Source organism: Leucoraja erinacea, chromosome 6 (genome assembly GCF_028641065.1).
Source record: "Leucoraja erinacea ecotype New England chromosome 6, Leri_hhj_1, whole genome shotgun sequence".
In the NCBI taxonomy this organism is placed as follows: domain Eukaryota; kingdom Metazoa; phylum Chordata; class Chondrichthyes; order Rajiformes; family Rajidae; genus Leucoraja; species Leucoraja erinaceus.
In genome coordinates, this window is record NC_073382.1 from 25652272 (window position 1) to 25670205 (window position 17934).

A 17934-nucleotide genomic window follows, 5' to 3' on the forward strand; every position below is an offset into this window, starting at 1 on the left:
GAGCTCTGAATAACACTAAACACATGTCTACTCAAATGTGAGTGCCCTTAATGTGGTTTGAAAATGAAAATATAGTTGGTTTGAAGTAAAAATGCACTGCAATTGGTTGTTAGGGTTGAAGTAAAAATGCACTACAAAGGGTTGTTTGGGTTGAAGTAAAAATACACTGCAAATGGTTGTTTGGGTTGAAGTAAAAATGCACTGCAAATGGTTGTTTGGGTTGAAGTAAAAATGCACTGCAAATGGTTGTTTGGGTTGAAGTAAAAATGCACTGCAAATGGTTGTTTGGGTTGAAGTAAAAATGCACTGCAAATGGTTGTTTGGGTTGAAGTAAAAATGCACTGCAAATAGTTGTTTGGGTTGAAGTAAAAATGCACTGCAAATGGTTGTTTGGGTTGAAGTGAAAATGCACTGCAAATGATTGTTTGGGCGGGTTTTGGGGTGAAGTGAAAAGGCACTGCAAAGGGTTGTTTGTCTAAACTTGACAACTTCCTGTTTGCACTATATTGATTTTAGGTAAAACGCTACCACTTACGGCTGTGATTTTTTCCCATCTTACTAAGTTCCCCTCCTCTGATCAGGTGCAGGGGATTCTTCCCATCAATGAAAAATAAAAGTGTTATTAGTGTTGAGAATCTCTCTCCTGTCAATCACGCCATGAAGGCCATACCTTTTCCGGTGGAAGGGGGAGGGATTATAAAACCCAGAAGTGTGGGTGTGGCTCAGTGTCTGCATAATGGGGGAGAGGTCACAACTCTGTCTGAGCTGTGAATCAACTGAACACACTGAATGTCTACTGAACTATGAATGTGGTGTTTTGTGTGGTTTTATGGTGGTTTCACCTTGCTTGAAATGGTATTAAACTGCATTTGAATGTGGTGGCCTTGCACCCTGCATGAAATGGTATGAAACTGCATTTGAATGTGGTGTCATTGCACCCTGCATGAAATGGTATGAAACTGCACTTGAATTTGGTGGCCTTGCACCCTGCTTGAAGTGGTTGGAAACTGCACTTGAATTCAGCGGCCTTGCAATCTGCTTGAAGTGGTATGAAAATTTGGATGCCTGCACCCTGAATTTGAAACTAAAGTGGTGGCCTTGCACCCTGCTTGAAATGGTAAGAAAATGGATTTGAATTTGGTGGCCTTGCACTCTGCTTGAAATGGAATTTCAAGGAATAGCCATGAGTCAACTGCCAGCCCACCAGCCGTGAGTGAACTGCCAGCACATCAGGCTTGAGGGACTGAGCTGCCATCCCAAGAATCCATTTGGCCCACATTGTCCATACTAGTCCTCTGGTGACCAGTAGTCCCTGCAGCCAACAACACCCATACTAGTGGTCCAGAAAGCCCCCCCCCCCCCCCACTGGCCACCAATATTGGAATTGATGGAGAGGCGGAATATTGCGTTGGGGGACCAGCCCTCCCTTTTGAACATGGGACCCGATGGGTCCCACTTTGTAAGTTAGATCAGCGTCCTACTAGAGGCCCTTCCTGCACAGATAGAAAAGCCCATGGATATCTTGTTTGTACAAATAGTTGAAAATTGTTTGCAATGCTCTTTATAAACTTGGGCTCATGTGAATTTCTATTGTCCATCTCCTTACTCTTGACCTGTCATCTGTGCAGAACAACTGTTCTGGTCTAGTTTTAGCAACACTTTATATTTAAAATATTCTGTACTGGATTCAAATCCCTCCACGTTCTTGCTCTGTACTGTGTTTGTGAATACCTTAAGTAACCCACTCCCAGGATAATATCTTCAAAAGATATTGAGACATAGCAAATATTGTATTAAATTGATTGAGAGGGTTATTCAAAAGACAGCTCTCCACTGACAAGTATCTTAAGCAGGCAACACATGACTACATCGTCCAATAGAATAACAATATAAATAAAAGCATTTATACTGAGAGAGAAGAAGATATTCCTTGCTTTCTGCACATCTCTCATTCTGTCCTTTTCAATTTAATTGTTCTTCTTCTGGTGACTAAGGGCAATAATCTTTAATAATCCTTTTTTAATGTATTTTTATCCAATTATCTCTTTCCTCCTTTAAGCAGCAACTTAAAATCTTCCTTTTTGACTAAACATTTGGTTATCTGGGGTAGTGTATCCAATGTGGACCATCAGTTTTTTTGTTTGATGTAATCTAGTGAAGCAACTTGGATCATTTTTGCACAATATAATGTAAGCTACCATTGTCCTGAGATATGGTGAAAAACTTTGTTTTGTATACTATCCAGGCAGATCACACCATACATGAGTAAACCAAGTAGTACAAAAAGACAATGAAACGCAGAATATAGTGTTACAGCTATAGAGAAAATGTAGATTAATAAAAAACTGCAAGAACAAAAGTAAAATGAAAGATCATCTTTCAGGTTTTCTTTCACACTGAATCTCCATAAACCAACATTTGCACTTTCTTTAATATCAAGTTTTTGGAGTAGATTAGGAACACAGAAAGAAATATAAAACGGGCGATGGTGAAACTGTTGCTCATTTCGTCTCACTCCTAGATATCATCTCTACTAAAAATAGAAATGGGGATATCAACTGGAATTGATGCAAGGTGTTCTTGGTTAATTTACTGCTGCTTATTTTACACTAAAAGACAAGGTCAACATTTTCTCAGCACTCAGATCGGCAGAGCGTTTACCACACTGTCATTCTTTCTTCTTTCTATCGACAAGATTCACAACTAAGGAATCTGTCTTTGTTGACTTTTGTTAAATAATCACTCTTTTATCAACTGCTTGTTGTGCTCTGCTTCTGATATTTCTTTCCATTGATGTCAATGGAACAAAATTTCAGTAGGAAGGAATATAATAGGCAGCTGGCATTGCTAATGCTAGCGAGCTGAGATCAATTTCCACACTTTCAAATGTCGTGCCACTTAATAATATAATACCTTCGCCCTGCCCCCATCCCCCATCTTCTTTTCTTTTACATTATGGATCTTGGCCAATTAGGAGTACTTCTTTTTTTTTAAATCTTTGATTGTTTAGGTGAAAACTAGACTGGCTCATAGTGATACATTTTTTTTAGTATTTTAGCATTATGAAATATTATTTCACTATTAACACAAAATGTGCCATTGTTATTGTTTTCTGATCCTGAACAACATTTCTGTTTTCTTTTGTAGCACAACTTGGGTATTAAATGGACCCTTGGAACAGAGTATCAGCTGAATCACAAACTCTAAGTTTGATATCTATCGGGAATGGACGAACATATTTACAAAACATTCACATTTTAGTGGCTATCTCATACAAATAATGTTGACTTTCTCAAAATCTAATTTCTGTATTCTATTTTAAAATAAAGGAATATGTATTTCACCTTGTAATGTACTATGGGGCTAAGCTGATAAAAAATCAACTTGTATTATGTAAAGGTAAAAAAAAAATTCTGGTGAAGGTGAACCTGTCAAGAAATAATTTCTTTACTTGTTTGACATATATTTAAAGAAGCATGAGTGTAGTCGGCTTTCTTTCTCAAAATACCATTCACCAGATTATGTGATTAAGAATCAATAACTATTCTGTGTTAATTTTGCTTTATCCTTTATCTGAAGAATAATCTCACCCATCAAATTATAAAAGGTTAAATAACTTTGTAAGATAAATAAATAGAATAGAAATTTTACATTTAATTCAAACCTGCATTTCAAATTGTTCTTCAGTTTTCTTTCAGTTTTCTAATATGTAATTATAGGACTAAAACCAATCAGACTCGCACATGCAAGATTTAACAGCCGATTGGTAAAGATTCAGATGAACTGGTATCTTTGATGACTGTGCTGTAGAAATCTTTGTATTTGCATGGCTATGTTTGGCAATATACTTAAAACAAATTCAATAAACATGATATTCATTAACTAATCGTGACACCCAGTATCATTAGTGCATTGCTAATTATGGCATGCACAGTCCTATTAGTATGATGCTACTCTTTCTTTAAAGGCTTGCATTGTCATTGGAAATCATTTATTTTCTAAATTTTACAGAAACTTGTATTTCAATACGTACAAAAAATTTGTATATGTTATTATCTGTTTATTTCAATTATTGAAGTTATCTTCGTAACAAATAAGTTGTCAGATTTTTCTGCCAGTGTGATTATAATAGCAGAAGCATAGACGTGATCATTCAAACATGCACAATACACTATGTCAAATATGCATTGCAAGTTGTGGATCGACCTGAAGGTAAAGGGAAATAATCAGGCATTTTTCCAAGTCTAACCACCAGCTTGGTAGTACTTATAAAAGTGATTTGAGTTGAATTCAACTTCAATTTATACTTGTCACATTTGATTGTCATAATAAAAGAAAATTTGCATTATTTTTCTGCCGGTAAAATGACATGAATATTGCCTATAGAAAAATATAGTCCATTTGGTCTTAATACATTGAAAGAAGATTTAGATTTTCTAATGTAAAAAAAATGGTTTAAAAATATGGGACCCAAAAAGAAATTGGAATTAACTAGAGCACCAAATCCATGATGCCCAATTGATATTTAGTTAACTCATTGACAAATAAGATTTCAAAAGCAGACCACATGGAAAAAACCCGATGACATTGAGGATGCAGAACTGCAGCTGGTAGTGCCGCTGCCTCACAGCACCTGAGGCCAGGATCAAATATATGTCTCTGGCGCTGTGAGGCAGCAGCACTACCAGCTGCATTTCTGCCACACTATTTAGTTTTAACTCAATGTTAAGTTTATTTACTCATTTGCGGGAATTAGTTGTCGGTGTAGAAGGCCAGCATTTGTTCCACATCCCCAACAGACCTTGCATAGATTAGCCTGTTGGGGCATTTTGGAGGGATATTAATAAACCAACCACATTGCTGTAGATCTGTGATTGCAATGCAACCAGGTCGCGTTAAGATATGCAGTTTTATTCTCTGAAAAGCATTAATAAATCAAACAGTTTACCCTTACAATCTTTCATCATTATTGAACCTAACACTTTAAATTACATAACATTTTCCAAGTCACCTGCTATGGTGGAATCTGAATTCATAAGAATATAAGACATAAAATGAAGAGTTGGCCATTTCGCACCTTGCACTTGCTTACTTGTTCAGTAAGATCTTGGGAGCCACTATCTCAGTGCTATTTTCCTGTGGTACATTTCCTTCACAATTAAAAGTCTATATCAACTACTTAGGCCTTTAGAGTGCACACTCGTTATTATTATGTTGATCTAGATAACATGATTTACTCTTCCATCATCCGCTTTATTTCACAATCAGTCCTTTGTCATTTTGGCAAGTATACCTTTGCTTTCCATTATTCTAATAAGCATTGGGTTCAATCTCAAGATTTGCAGTACGTGTCTCTGTTAGATGAAAGTATGTGACAAAATATCAGTTATTTGGTCATTCCCACTGTTTATTTCATTTTTGAAGAGACACAAAAGCTTTGAATTTGTGCTGTCCATGTGAAAAATGATAAGAGGAAAAGGGTTGTGGGTGAGAGGAAAGGATTGAGGGACAGACAATTATGAAAAAGAGAGAGAGCTGGTGGAAATCCAGCTATCACCCCTGATATTCAATGGTTTTACCATCACTGAATATTCTCTGGGATTCAATAATCTGGGATTATCATTGAACAGAAACTCAAATGGAGTAGTCACGTATGCAATGTCAGCATGGTGGCGCAGTGGTAGAGTTATTGCCTTACAGCGCCAGAGACCCGGGTTCAATCCTGATTACAGGTGGTGTCTGTATGGAGTTTGTACATTCACCATGTGACCACGTGGGTTTTCCCCTGGGTGCTCTGGTTTTCTCCCACACTCCAAAAGACGTACAGGTTTGTAGGTTACTTTGCTCTGTAAACATTGTAAATTGTCCCTAGCGTGTAGTATAGTGATAGTGTATAGGGATCACTGGTCAGCGCTGACTTGGTGGACCAAAGGGCCTGTTTCGATGTTGTATCTCTAAACTAAACTAAACAAAACTAAATGTCACTTGGAGAGTAGATTAGAGGCTAAGAATCCAGTGGTGAATGACTCCTCTCCTAACTCCCCAAAGGCATCATCTACAAGACTGGAGTCGGGGTGTGATGTAATACTCTCTAATTGCCTGGATGAGAGTAGCTTCAACATTACTCCATCACTCCAAGGCATAACATGATACAGGACATAGCAGCCCACTTCATAGGCACCCCATCCACAACCATTCACTCACACTCTTGTCATAAGGAATATGAGTAGAATTAGGCCATTTGGCCCATCAAGTCTACTCCATCATTCAATCATGGCTGATCTATCTCTCCCTCCTAACTCCATTCTCCTGCCTTCTCCCCATAACCTCTGACACCTGTATCAATCAAGAATCTATCTATCTCTGCCTTAAAAATATCCACTGATGAACTCCACAGATTCAAGATTCAAGAGAGTTTATTGTCATGTGTCCCAGATAGGACAATGAAATTCTTGCTTTGCTTGCAACAGAATATAGTAGGCATGAATAAATACAGAACAGAAATGATCAGTGTGACCGTATACCAAAGAATATATATATACACACATAAATAAACAGATCAAGTGCAATGGGCTATTAATGATCAGAGTTTTGTTTGAGTTGAGTTTAATAACCTGATGGCTGTGGGGAAGTAGCTATTCCTGATCATGGATGTTGCAGATTTCAGGCTCCTGTACCTTCTACATGAAGGCAGTGGGGAGATCAGTGAGTGGCCAGGATGGTGTGGGTCCTTGATGAAGCTGGCAGCCTTTTTGATAGATCCCCTCGATGGTAGGGAGATCAGAGTCGATGATGGACTGGTCAGTGTTCACAAATCCCTTGTAAGCACTCCCTGTGACTGAATGGGTTTCCTCCCACATCCCAAGATTAATTGGCCACTCTAAATTGCTCCTCTTAAGAATAAAGGGGAAGCGATTTAAGACTGAGGTGAGAAAAAACTTTTTCACCCAGAGAGTTGTGAATTTGTGGAATTCCCTGCCACAGAGGAGGCCACGTCACTGGGTGGATTTAAGAAATAGTTAGATAGAGCTCTAGGGGCTAGTGGAATCAAGGGATATGGGGAGAAGTCAGGCACAGGTTATTGATTGGGGACAATCAGCCAGGATCACAATGAATGGCAGTGCTGGCTCGAAGGTCCGAATGGCCTCCTCCTGCACCTATTTTCTATTTTTCTATATGTAGTTTAAATGGTAGAATCTGGGGAGAATTAATGGGGATGCAGGGGATCAAAATGTGAAGGGTGGATGGTGCTTGATGGTTGGCCTGGATTCTGTGGACTGAAGGGCCAGTCACCATATGGTACATATCTATAATTCATGGTGCTCCTTTGATTTTGTTAAATTAATGCTGAATCCATGTTCGATTACATTTTTGCATCTTTTATTTTCAAACTGGGATTTTGTCTACATTGGCTTTGGTGTTTCAGCTTCAATTGTCACCTCAATGATTAAAACGTAAATATTCAGACGTTTATTTGACCATGCAGGTTTTGTGTTGATTAGGATGAAAACTGCAGGTGTTGGAGATATAGAAATATTGCATTTCAGGTAACAAGGGGTGGCAATACATTACCCAATTTAGCATTAGGAACTTATTAGATCTTGAAACATTTTCAACAAGCATTCATTAAGTATTGAGCAAGGAAGAATGTGCTGGAGGAAATCAACGGGTCAGGCAGCATCTGTGGAGAGAATGGATGGAGTTAGGTTGAGGTTGAGACCCTTCTTCAGATGGATTGACAGCTGACATTTTGGGTCGGGCCTCTTCTTCAGACTGATTCAAAAGTTCCAGCACTTTGTTTTTTGCTCCTCTCTCCTCCCTACCCCCCCCTCCTATCCCTCTATTCCCCCCCCCCCCCCACTCCTCACCTCCCCCTATCCCACCCACTATCCCTCTTCACCTCCCCCACTGCCCTTGTCTCCCTCTATTCCCCATGCCCTACCCCCCCACTCCTCTTCCTCGCCCTCTACTCCCCCTCCTCCCCACTCTTCCTCCTCACCTCCTCCCTCTTCTTTCCCCTCTCCTTAACCTCCCCAATCCCTCCCCCACTTATCCTTTCCCCTATCCTCAGTCACACCCCCCTCCATGACTCCTCTCCCCTCCCTACCCCTCTCCTCTCCTCTCCCTTTATCCCACCCACTCCCCACTCTCCCATCTCACCTCCCCCACTTTACCATCCCTAGCCTCTTCTCTCCCTCAATCCCCCCAAACGAACTCCTCACCTCCCCAGGATCTCGAGTTGCCGCTCCTCTCCCTTCTTGCGTGCCCCGGAGGAGCATCATCCGTCGGCGCCCTCAGAGCCAGGCTCAGGCCTCGGGATCCCCGGCGGGAAGGCCGTGCCGGCAGGAAGGTGTGCCGCAAACGGCAGGAATGTGGGTGCCTGCAGGGAGGCGGGCCGCGCCGGCAGGAAGGTGGACGCCGGCAGGAAGATGGGGGCCAGCAGGGAGGCGAGCCGCGCTGGTAGGGCGGTGGGCGTGGGCATGGAGGTAGGCCACGGTCAGTGACTGACAGTAGAGAAGATCAATCTGCGCATGCGCGGTTTTTAAGATATTTAAATCCTAATAACATTTAAAATATATCACCAATCGGACCAAAACATGGTGCATTTGCAGCACCGGACAACAGTGAGTAAGGTGGCTAAAAATCGTAGCAGAATCGTGTACCGTTTTTGCGCAAATGTTAAAACAATGCAAACCAGAAGATAAAAAGATGAGAGTTTTAGTTATGTACTAGACCAAGTGGGTCCGGTGGGTCCCGTCCCCTCAACGTGCGGTTGCTTGGTGATGGGCAGCCTGCAGCGTCACACACATACTAACCAATCCCTCACATACACACACTAACCACCCCCCACACACACACATACTAGCCAACCCCATTGATATTATATTAATATTATTAATTCGCGTCTTTTACCCCATCCCCTGCCCTATCCACTTGCATACAGCGCCCAACTAGTGAGGGAGGGGGGTAGAGAACGAGGCACAGAGAGGGGCACAGAGAGTGAAACAGAGGCACAGAGAAGGACACAGGCACAGAGAGGGACACAGAGAGGAACACAGGCACAGGAAGGGAGGGGGGGCGAAAGGGAGCATGAGGGGGGCTGAGAGGGAGCGGGGGGGGGGGGGGGGGGGCAAAGACGGAGGGAGTAAAGTTTGAGGGGAGGGAGGGTGCGGCGTCAGAGGAGAGTGCTGGTTGCAGAACCATACAACATATAACCATATAACAATTACAGCACGGAAACAGGCCATCTCGGCCCTACAAGTCCGTGCCGAACAATTATTTTCCCCTAGTCCCATCTACCTGCACTCAGACCATAACCCTCCTTTCCCAGCCATATACCTATCCAATTTATTTTTAAATGATAAAATCGAACCTGCCTCCACCACTTCCACTGGAAGCTCATTCCACACAGCTACCACTCTCTGAGTAAAGAAGTTCTCCCTCATGTTACCTCTAAATTCCTGTCCCTTAATTCTGGTCATGTCCTCTTGTTTGAATCTTCCCTACTCTCAATGGGAAAAGCTTGTCCACATCAACTCTGTCTATCCCTCTCATCATTTTAAAGACCTCTATCAAGTCCCTCCTTAATCTTCTGCGTTCCAGAGAATAAAGACCTAACTTATTCAACCTTTCACTGTAACTTAGTTGCCAAACCCAGGCAACATTCTAGTAAATCTCCTCTGTACTCTCTCTATTTTGTTGACATCCTTCCTATAATTGGGCAACATACTCCAGAATTGGTCTCACCAATTCCTTGTACAATTTTAACATTACATCTCAATTTCTATACTCAATGCTCTGATTTATAAAGGCTAGCACACCAAAAGCTTTCTTTATCACCCTATCTACATGAGATTCCACCTTCAGGGAACTATGCACAGTTATTGCTAGATCCCTCTGTTCAACTGCATTCCTCAATTCGCTACCATTTACCATGTACGTCCTATTTGGATTCGTCCTGCCAAGATGTAGCACCTCACACTTATCAGCATTAAACTCCATCTGCCATCAGCCATCTGCTTTTTCTTCTTTTTCCCAAGGATTTTGGGTCCAAGTGCTACCCTTCTCTGCCTCCTGCTTCACACTCTGTCTACTAGCTTTCTCTATTTGAGTCCCTCCCCCCAACCATTCTAGTTTAAAGTCTCCCCAGTAGCCTTTGCAAATCTCCCTGCCAGGATATTGGTCCCCCTCGGGTTCAAGTGCACCCTGTCCTTTCTGTACAGGTCACACCTTCCCCAAAAGAAGTCCCAATGATCCAGCAACTTGAATCCCTGCCCACTGCACCAATCCTTCAGCCATGCATTTATCCTCCACCTCGCTCCATTCCTACTCTCACCGTCGCGTGGCACAGGCAGTAATCCTCGCTCCTGGCTCCAGTCTGCAGACTGCAGGCTGCAGAGTTTTTTTCAAATGATTTTCAGCCGCAGCGGACGGGAGCTGAGACCGACCCGAGAGCTCTAATACAGGGCACAACTTGCTCATTCTTCACTCGCAGCCCATGATTCAGCAATGATCTTCGGTGTTCAGTCGACGGGGCAACTTTTGAACAATGGGCGGAGGAGGGAGGGGTGGGAGTGACGTCAGCCACAGCGTGAGCAGACGGCACGGCAGGCAAGCAGATCCATTGTCACGTCATCAGCGAAACAAACAGTTTTGAATTCAAATTTTGTTCGGATTTGTAGATTTTTTTTAATAACTCAAGAAATATAGCAGGAAATTATCAAGTAACCTGACTTTTGACTCCGGGGGTAAATCTCTACCGGAATATGTAAAAATATTCCCGTTAGCGCGTCGTTTTTTTGAGTAGATGTGATCACACACAAACAAACAAACACACACACACACACACACACACACACACACACCACACACACACACTCACACACACACGTGCACACACACACACCAACGCGCACGCACATGCACACACACGCACAGGCACACACATTTCCACATCCAAGATCAGAGTTTTATAGTTCTAGTAGACCAAGTGCAGACCCGTTGGGTCTGTTCCCCCAACGTGCGGTTGTGGGGGGGGAGGCGCATGCAGCGTCACACACTAACTACCCCCCCCCCCCGCACTCACGCTAAGGGAGGGGAGGAGGGGGAGAGAGAGAGAGAGAGAGAGAGAGAGAGAGAGAGAGGGGGGAGAGATGAGCAAGATGGAGAGAGCGAGAACAACTAGGGAGATAGAGAGAGGATAGATAGTCTAGATAATTCAGAGAGACGAGAGCATCAAGCCCAGAGTCAGATAGATATATATATATATAGATATATATATAAATAGATATAGATAGAGAGAGGGGAGATAGAGAGAGAGAGAGAGAGGGGGGAGAGAGGAGAGGGGAGAGAGTAGGGGGGGGAGAGTAGGGGGGAGAGAGAGAGGGGGGAGATGGAGAGAGGGAGAGAGAGAGAGAGGGAGAGGGAGAGAGAGAGAGAGAGAGAGAGAGAGAGGGAGGGGGGGAGGGGGGGAGGGAGAGGGGGGGGGGGTGGAGAGGGGGGTGGAGGGAGGAGGAGGGGGGGGGGGAGGAGAGGGGGGGGGGGGGGGGGGGGGGGGAGAGAGAGTGCCTTTTTACTTCAACCCAAACCCAAACAATCATTTGCAGGCAGTGTTTTTTTGCCTCTAACCATATATTCATTTTCAAACCAAATCAAGGGTACTCACAGTGCTGTAGACATTTGTCAGTGTCATTCAGAGCTCTGAATGAGGCACACCACTTGCAGAGACTGATTGAGGCACACCACTCCTGGTTTTATAGTCCTTCCCCCTCCCTCCAGCAGGGGCAGTAGAGAGAATGGGGAATTTTGTAAAAACATTAATATCTCTGTCAATTTACATTGACGGAAAAAATCCTCGACACACAAGCGGCGGAGGGGGGCTCTGAGCGAGGTGGCCAAAAATGACGGCCGTAGGTGGCGGCGTTCTCTCGGAAATCGCAGCAAATGAAAGCCAAAACCAGTCAAGATCAGACTTTTGGTAATATAGATACTAGACTAAGTGGGACCGTTGGGTCCTGTCCCCTTGGGGGGGGGGTGGGGGGAGGTGGGGGACAGATGTTCACGGAGAGAATGTGTTAATTCCACACAGATATCCAAAGACGAAAACCCAACGACACACAGATAAACTCAAGATCAGGATCGATCCTGTGTTGCTAAAGCCTCGCAGCAGCTGAACTAACACCATTCCCACTTGAAATATGTATACACAGATATGTGTGTGCTATGAGTGCTACACCGTAGAATTTATTGGTATATGCTATTGGGCCTGACATGCTCCAATACAGTCATAAAGTGTTACAACATGGAAACAGGCCCTTCGGCCCAACTTGCCCATGCCGACTAACATGCCCCATCTAAACTAGTCCCATCTAAACCTGCCTGCTTTTGGCCGAAAACCCTCTAAACCTACCATATCCATTGTTCTGTACCTTTTCATATCTCTAGTTTCCCTCTACACTGATTCTCAGTCTGACGAAGGATCTTGACCCGAAACATCACCTAGTCCCTTTCTCTAGAGATGCTGCCTGACGCGCTGAATTATTCCATTTTGTGTCTATCTTCAGAAAAGAAACACAACATGGACCGAGAAGGAAGTCTACGTTAGAGTGTAAATTCAAAGCCAAATTTGGTGTGCTGGATAGAGTAAAAATAGAGAAACCAAACATAAAGCATTTAATTTGAACCTATTTCAGAAAGAGCTGCAGATGCTGGAAAAATCGAAGGTAGACAAAAATGCTGGAGAAACTCAGTGGGTGAGGCAGCATTTATGGAGTGAAGGAATAGGTGACGTTTCAGGTTGAGACCCTTTTTTGGACAATACCTGCATACTTTTAAAATCTCAAGGAACAATTAAAACTTAAGATAATGCGAGTCTACATTTGCAATGATTCATTTTCAGTACCAGAGAGAATAATTAAAGAAGAATCCTGACCCAAAATGCCATCTGCCCATTTCCCTCCACAGATGCTGCCCATGGCCGTCTGAAGGGGGTGTGTGTGGGGTGCGACCGCACCCCCCTTTTTTCCCCCAGAGTAAGAAAAAATCCAGAGAAAAAAAAAAAGAAAATCGAACAAAAAAAATTTTCGGAAAAGAAATCTGGCCCGCGGGATAAGGGAGTGCCCATTTCTCCGGGCCCAGTCCTTGGGGTGGAAGAGGTCTCTCATGAAGGCACCGCCCCTGTTGTATAGTTCCGTGCAGGGGGGTGAGTGAAGTTCCCATAGTGCGTTCGGCCGAACGCACTACTCTCTGCAGAGCCTTCTTGTCCTTGGCAGAGCAATTCCCAAACCAGGCCCAGGTGGGGTGTCTGCCCGCCCGGTCCAGCATCTCCATCCGCGGCATCGGAGCTTCACCAACGGCTTGCTTGGTGAAAAAGCTGGTGCATAAATGCTCCAAAATAAGGCTCAGAATGCATCAGAGAGCATCTAAAACCCCAGAACTTCCAGGGCCCTTAAGCGGGCCCTGGACCCTGGCATCGAAGGACTTCATGCTTTGTGCTCATGATGTGCGCAGTGCGCACACTATTTCACATTAAATTTTTTGTAATCCTGTCATGTCACCCCCCTTTTTGGAAACCTTCGTACGGGCCTGCTGCCTGACATGCTAAATTCCTCCAGCATTTTGTTTTTTGCTGAAGATTCCAGCATCTGCAGTCTCTTGTGGTCTGCAATTAACAGTTATCACTTTGCATAAGAGCACTTAGAAACCCTAAACATTCATGGGTGGATTCAGTGTTGAACCCCAGACAGAAACCTTGGATCGAGCATCACCTGACAAAATTCTTTCATTTTTACATATAGTCACTCATCTGGTCCTGCTGGATATTTCTGTCACATTTATACAATGGGGAGTATGGTATGTGCCTTGCTGGCTCCTTGATAGCAATTAAAATGTGTAAAGTAAATGGACATACACACACAAGGTGTATGCGACTATAAGTGTAGACACATAGAGATATCCAAAACACAGAACTGTGTTCTAAACATAGTTAAGTAAGTATACATACAAATCTCTCTTCTATTTATAGTTAGGTCAAAGGTCATCCAATGTCTCCAAAATGACCAATCAGGTTAGAGGTTCCAAAGAGATTTCTGGCCAGTTCATGAGATAAATAAATATATTGTAAATAAAAGCATAAATATAGAAATATAAATATATTGAAAAAATCCATGCAGAGGTGGATAGGCAAGAATGCACTATTTCAATGATTCAATTATATTTTATTATCACATCTACATAGGTACAGTGAAATGCTTTGTTTTACATACAACCTAGTAAAATAATACAGCAAATCTAACCTAGGCAGTACACAAGTGTTGCCACATTTTGGTGCCACCAATGTTACAGAAGTTCACTGAACAGTCCTATCTATAGCCTGCCCCTGCCGCTGCTCATGGCAGTAGCCCAATCCCCCCCCCCCCTCCCCAAACCACCACCAGGTTCTCCTTCGTTGTCAGTGCTCTCCCCCCCCCCCCCCCCCCCCCAGGAGATCCAGCTGGATCGCACGGATGGAAATGTTCAACACTGGAGAGCATTAAGGTCAAGTCAAGCCAAGAGAGTTTATTGTCATGTGTCCCACATAGGACAATGAAATTCTTGCTTGCTGCAGCACACCAGAATATTGTAGGCATAAATACAGAACAGATCAGTGTGTCCATATACCATAGAATATATATATATATATATATATATACACACATAAATAAACAGATAACGTGCCATAGGTTGTTATAGATCAGAGTTTGATTGAAGTTGTGTTTAATAATCGTCTGATGGCTGTGGGGAAGAAGCAATTCATGTACCTGGTTTCAGATCCAGGTTGCAGATTTCTGGCTCATGTACCTTCTACCTGATGGCAGCGGAGAGATGGGTGTGTGGCCAGGATGGTGTGTGTCCTTGATGATGCTGGCAGCCTTTCTGAGGCAGCCAGGTAGATCCCCTTGATGGTAGGGAGGTCAGAGCCAATGATGGACTGGGCAACCTTTTCCTATCCTGGATGCTCAGGTTGCCGTACCAAGCCACAATGCAACCGTTCAGCATGCTCTCTACATCTGCATTGAAAGTTCAATGGAGATGTGCGGGGCAAGATTCATAAACACGGAGAGTGGTGGGGGCCAGGAACGCATTGCCAAGGATGGTGGTGGAGGCAGATACAATAGTGGCTTTTTAGATGCTTTTAGATAGGCACATGGAAGTGCAGGGAATAGAGGAATATGGATCATGTGCAGGCAAATTAGATCAAACTGAGTATCATGTTCAGCACAAATACTGTGGGCTGAAGGGCCCAATCCTGTGTTGTACTGTTCTATGATCCATTGCTGGCAGGACATCGGGTCTTAAAGTGAGAAAATAAGAAACTGTATATAACCATGGGCCCAAAGCAGACTTTACAGAGATGGCACCAGAACTAGGCAACTCTCTGTGCACTGTTCCAGAAGAGGACCTATTGTACTCATTTATGGTATGATTTGACTGGATAGCATGGAAAACAAGCTTTTCATTGTATCTCGGTCTAGGTGACAATAACAAACTAAGGACATACACATTTATTTGAGCTCAACATACTGAAGGCAAAATATGCAGGTCATAGAGTCAAATAGATGGAAGCAGGTCCTTCGGCCCAACATGCCAACACCGATCAACATGCCCCATCTGCATTAGTCCCACCTGCATGTTTCTGGCCCCTATCCCTCTAAACCTATCCTATCCATGTACCTGTCGGAATCTTAAATGTTGCAATAGTACCTCTATTACCCCCTCCAAATGTTTGTTCCATGCACCCACCACCCTTTGTGTGGAAAAGTTAGATCTCAGGTTCCCATTAAATCTTTCTGCCTTCACCTTAAACATATACAGCATCCTCTGGTTCTCGATTCCCCTCAGCAAAAGACTGTGTGTTTACCTGATCCATTCCTATCATGATTTTCACACCTCCATAAGATCACCCTCATCCTCATGAGCTCCAAGAAATGAAGTCCTAGCCTGCTCAACCTCTCCTGATATCTCAGTCCCTGGAGTCCTGGCGACCTCTTGGTAAATCCTTTCTGACCCCTTTGGAGCTTGACATCATCTTTCCTGTAACATAGTGACCAAAACTGAACACAATATTCTAAAGGTCACTGGACTAATTATACAGAAGGCATACACAGGTAGCTGATCTGTGCGTGCTGAAGGAGATATGCATACATACTTGGCTGATCAGTCAGGAGGCATACATCTGCACTGATTACACCGAAGGCGATGTGCACATATACCTAGGCTGGAAATATTGCTGCGTACCCAGATACTTGGGTTCATTATATTCCAAGGATGCCGGGTTGCCGCGTTGAAACTAACACGGGGCAACAACAGAAATATAATTTGTTGGAAGAATCTGCAGATGTTGGTTTACACCGAAAATAGACGCAGAATGCTGGAGTAACTTTGGAGAAAAGGAATAGGTGACGTTCTGGGTCGAGACCCTGCTTCAGGGTAGAAACATAAATGCAGCGGTGTGGGGTACTGATGCTGGAATAAGTAAACGGGCCAAGGAGGGGGTGTACAGATAAGATGTCAGTGGCTCGGCGTTCTTCCAAGATGACAATGTATCTTTTTGAGATGGTTTGAACCTAACCCCAGTTTTGAATAAAATACTTTCAGATTATACGCACAGACACACACATGCACGGATACACACAAAGACACTCATCGACAGACACATACAGACACATAGACATAGACGCACACACACACAGAAACACACAACGACATATATAGAGACGCAGACACGCAAAACGAAGTCAGCGGGTGAATTTATTGCAAGAAACAGTCCCCACCCCGCAATAGTCGGCGCTGTCATGGAGGGGCGGGTATTCTAGTGTAGAGGAGGGTTCTGCGATCTAGCTCGTCGCAGTGTTTTGCAGCTCTTTGTTGTGTGTGAGGAGAAGAGGAGGGGAGGGGAGGAGGCAGGGGGACACGGATTCGGGAGGCAGCAGCTTCGCTAGGCAGGTGTGGGTAGCATGGAGGCGCCCCTGCTGAAGATGATGGGGGCCACGGGGGAGGTGAGCTCCAAGGTGAGCGCCGAGCTGGAGGTGAAGAAACTGCAGGAGCTGGTGAGGAAACTCGAGTGGCAGAACGAGCAGCTGAAGAGCCGGGCGAACGCCGCTACCGCTGCCGCCGCTGCCGCCGCTGCTGCCGCCGCCGCCGCCGCCGCCCCTCTGCAGGTCTACCTGGGCTCAGGCGGACGGCACCAGGCTCCCACTGCCGCTCTCCTCCACACGATCCCGGGATCGGCTCACCCCCACCCCGGAGCCGCAGCCACACACTGCCCGCTCCCCGGACCCGAATCCCGGGCAGCCAGGCTGCTGCTGCTGGACGACATCGACACCCTGGACCTGGACAACGGACGGTGCAGCGGCGACGAGGACAGCTGGTATTGTCCCCCCCCCCCCCCCCCCCCCCCCCCCCCCCCACCGACAGTGGTTGCTGAAAGATGTCTTCAACTCCCTTTCTCCCCCCGTCCCCATCATCAACATCAGCCCCTTTCCCTCCCCTCATGCACATCACCCCTCCCACCTACTCCCTTTACTTTTATACCCCCCCTCCTCCCTTTCCCTCCTCTATCCCCCCCCCTTTCCCTCATCTGTCCCCCCATTCCCCCTCCATACCATCTCCTCGTCCCCATCAATACTCTCTTCCCTTCTCGCTCACCTCACCCCCCCCCCCCCCCCCACCGTTCTCAGCTTCCTTCCTTTTAAACGTCGCTCTCTCTCTCCCCTTTCCACCCTCTATCCTCACTTCTTTCTCTCCTCTAAACTCTCCCGTCCTCTATCCATCTCCCTTTGCCTATTTACCCCCCTTACCTCTCCCCTTTCCCATCCTCTATCACCTCTTTGTTTCCTCTAAACCCACCCTTTCCCTACTTAATCCCACCTTGCTTTCCCTTCCCTCCCACAGTTC

General features: G+C 44.6%; 2 protein-coding genes across 11 annotated transcripts in view; both read left to right on the forward strand.

The window, feature by feature from the left end:
• scel (sciellin) overlaps positions 1-3882 on the forward strand; it is a 79090-nt gene extending 75208 nt beyond the window's left edge. For all 8 annotated transcript variants that reach the window (XM_055636771.1, XM_055636772.1, XM_055636770.1 and 5 more), the window contains one exon: positions 3148-3882. In XM_055636771.1, coding sequence (XP_055492746.1) covers positions 3148-3164 — 17 coding nt within the window. In that variant the 3' untranslated portion in view covers positions 3165-3882. The remainder of the gene's footprint in view (positions 1-3147) is intronic.
• A 12902-nt stretch (positions 3883-16784) lies between these two features.
• slain1a (SLAIN motif family, member 1a) overlaps positions 16785-17934 on the forward strand; it is a 125951-nt gene continuing 124801 nt past the window's right edge. Inside the window, exon 1 of one of the 3 annotated variants that reach the window (XM_055636776.1) lies at positions 16785-17407. In XM_055636776.1, the coding sequence (XP_055492751.1) occupies positions 16995-17407 (413 nt within the window). In that variant the 5' untranslated portion in view covers positions 16785-16994. The remainder of the gene's footprint in view (positions 17408-17934) is intronic. The other 2 variants (XM_055636774.1, XM_055636775.1) reach the window with 2 other exon arrangements.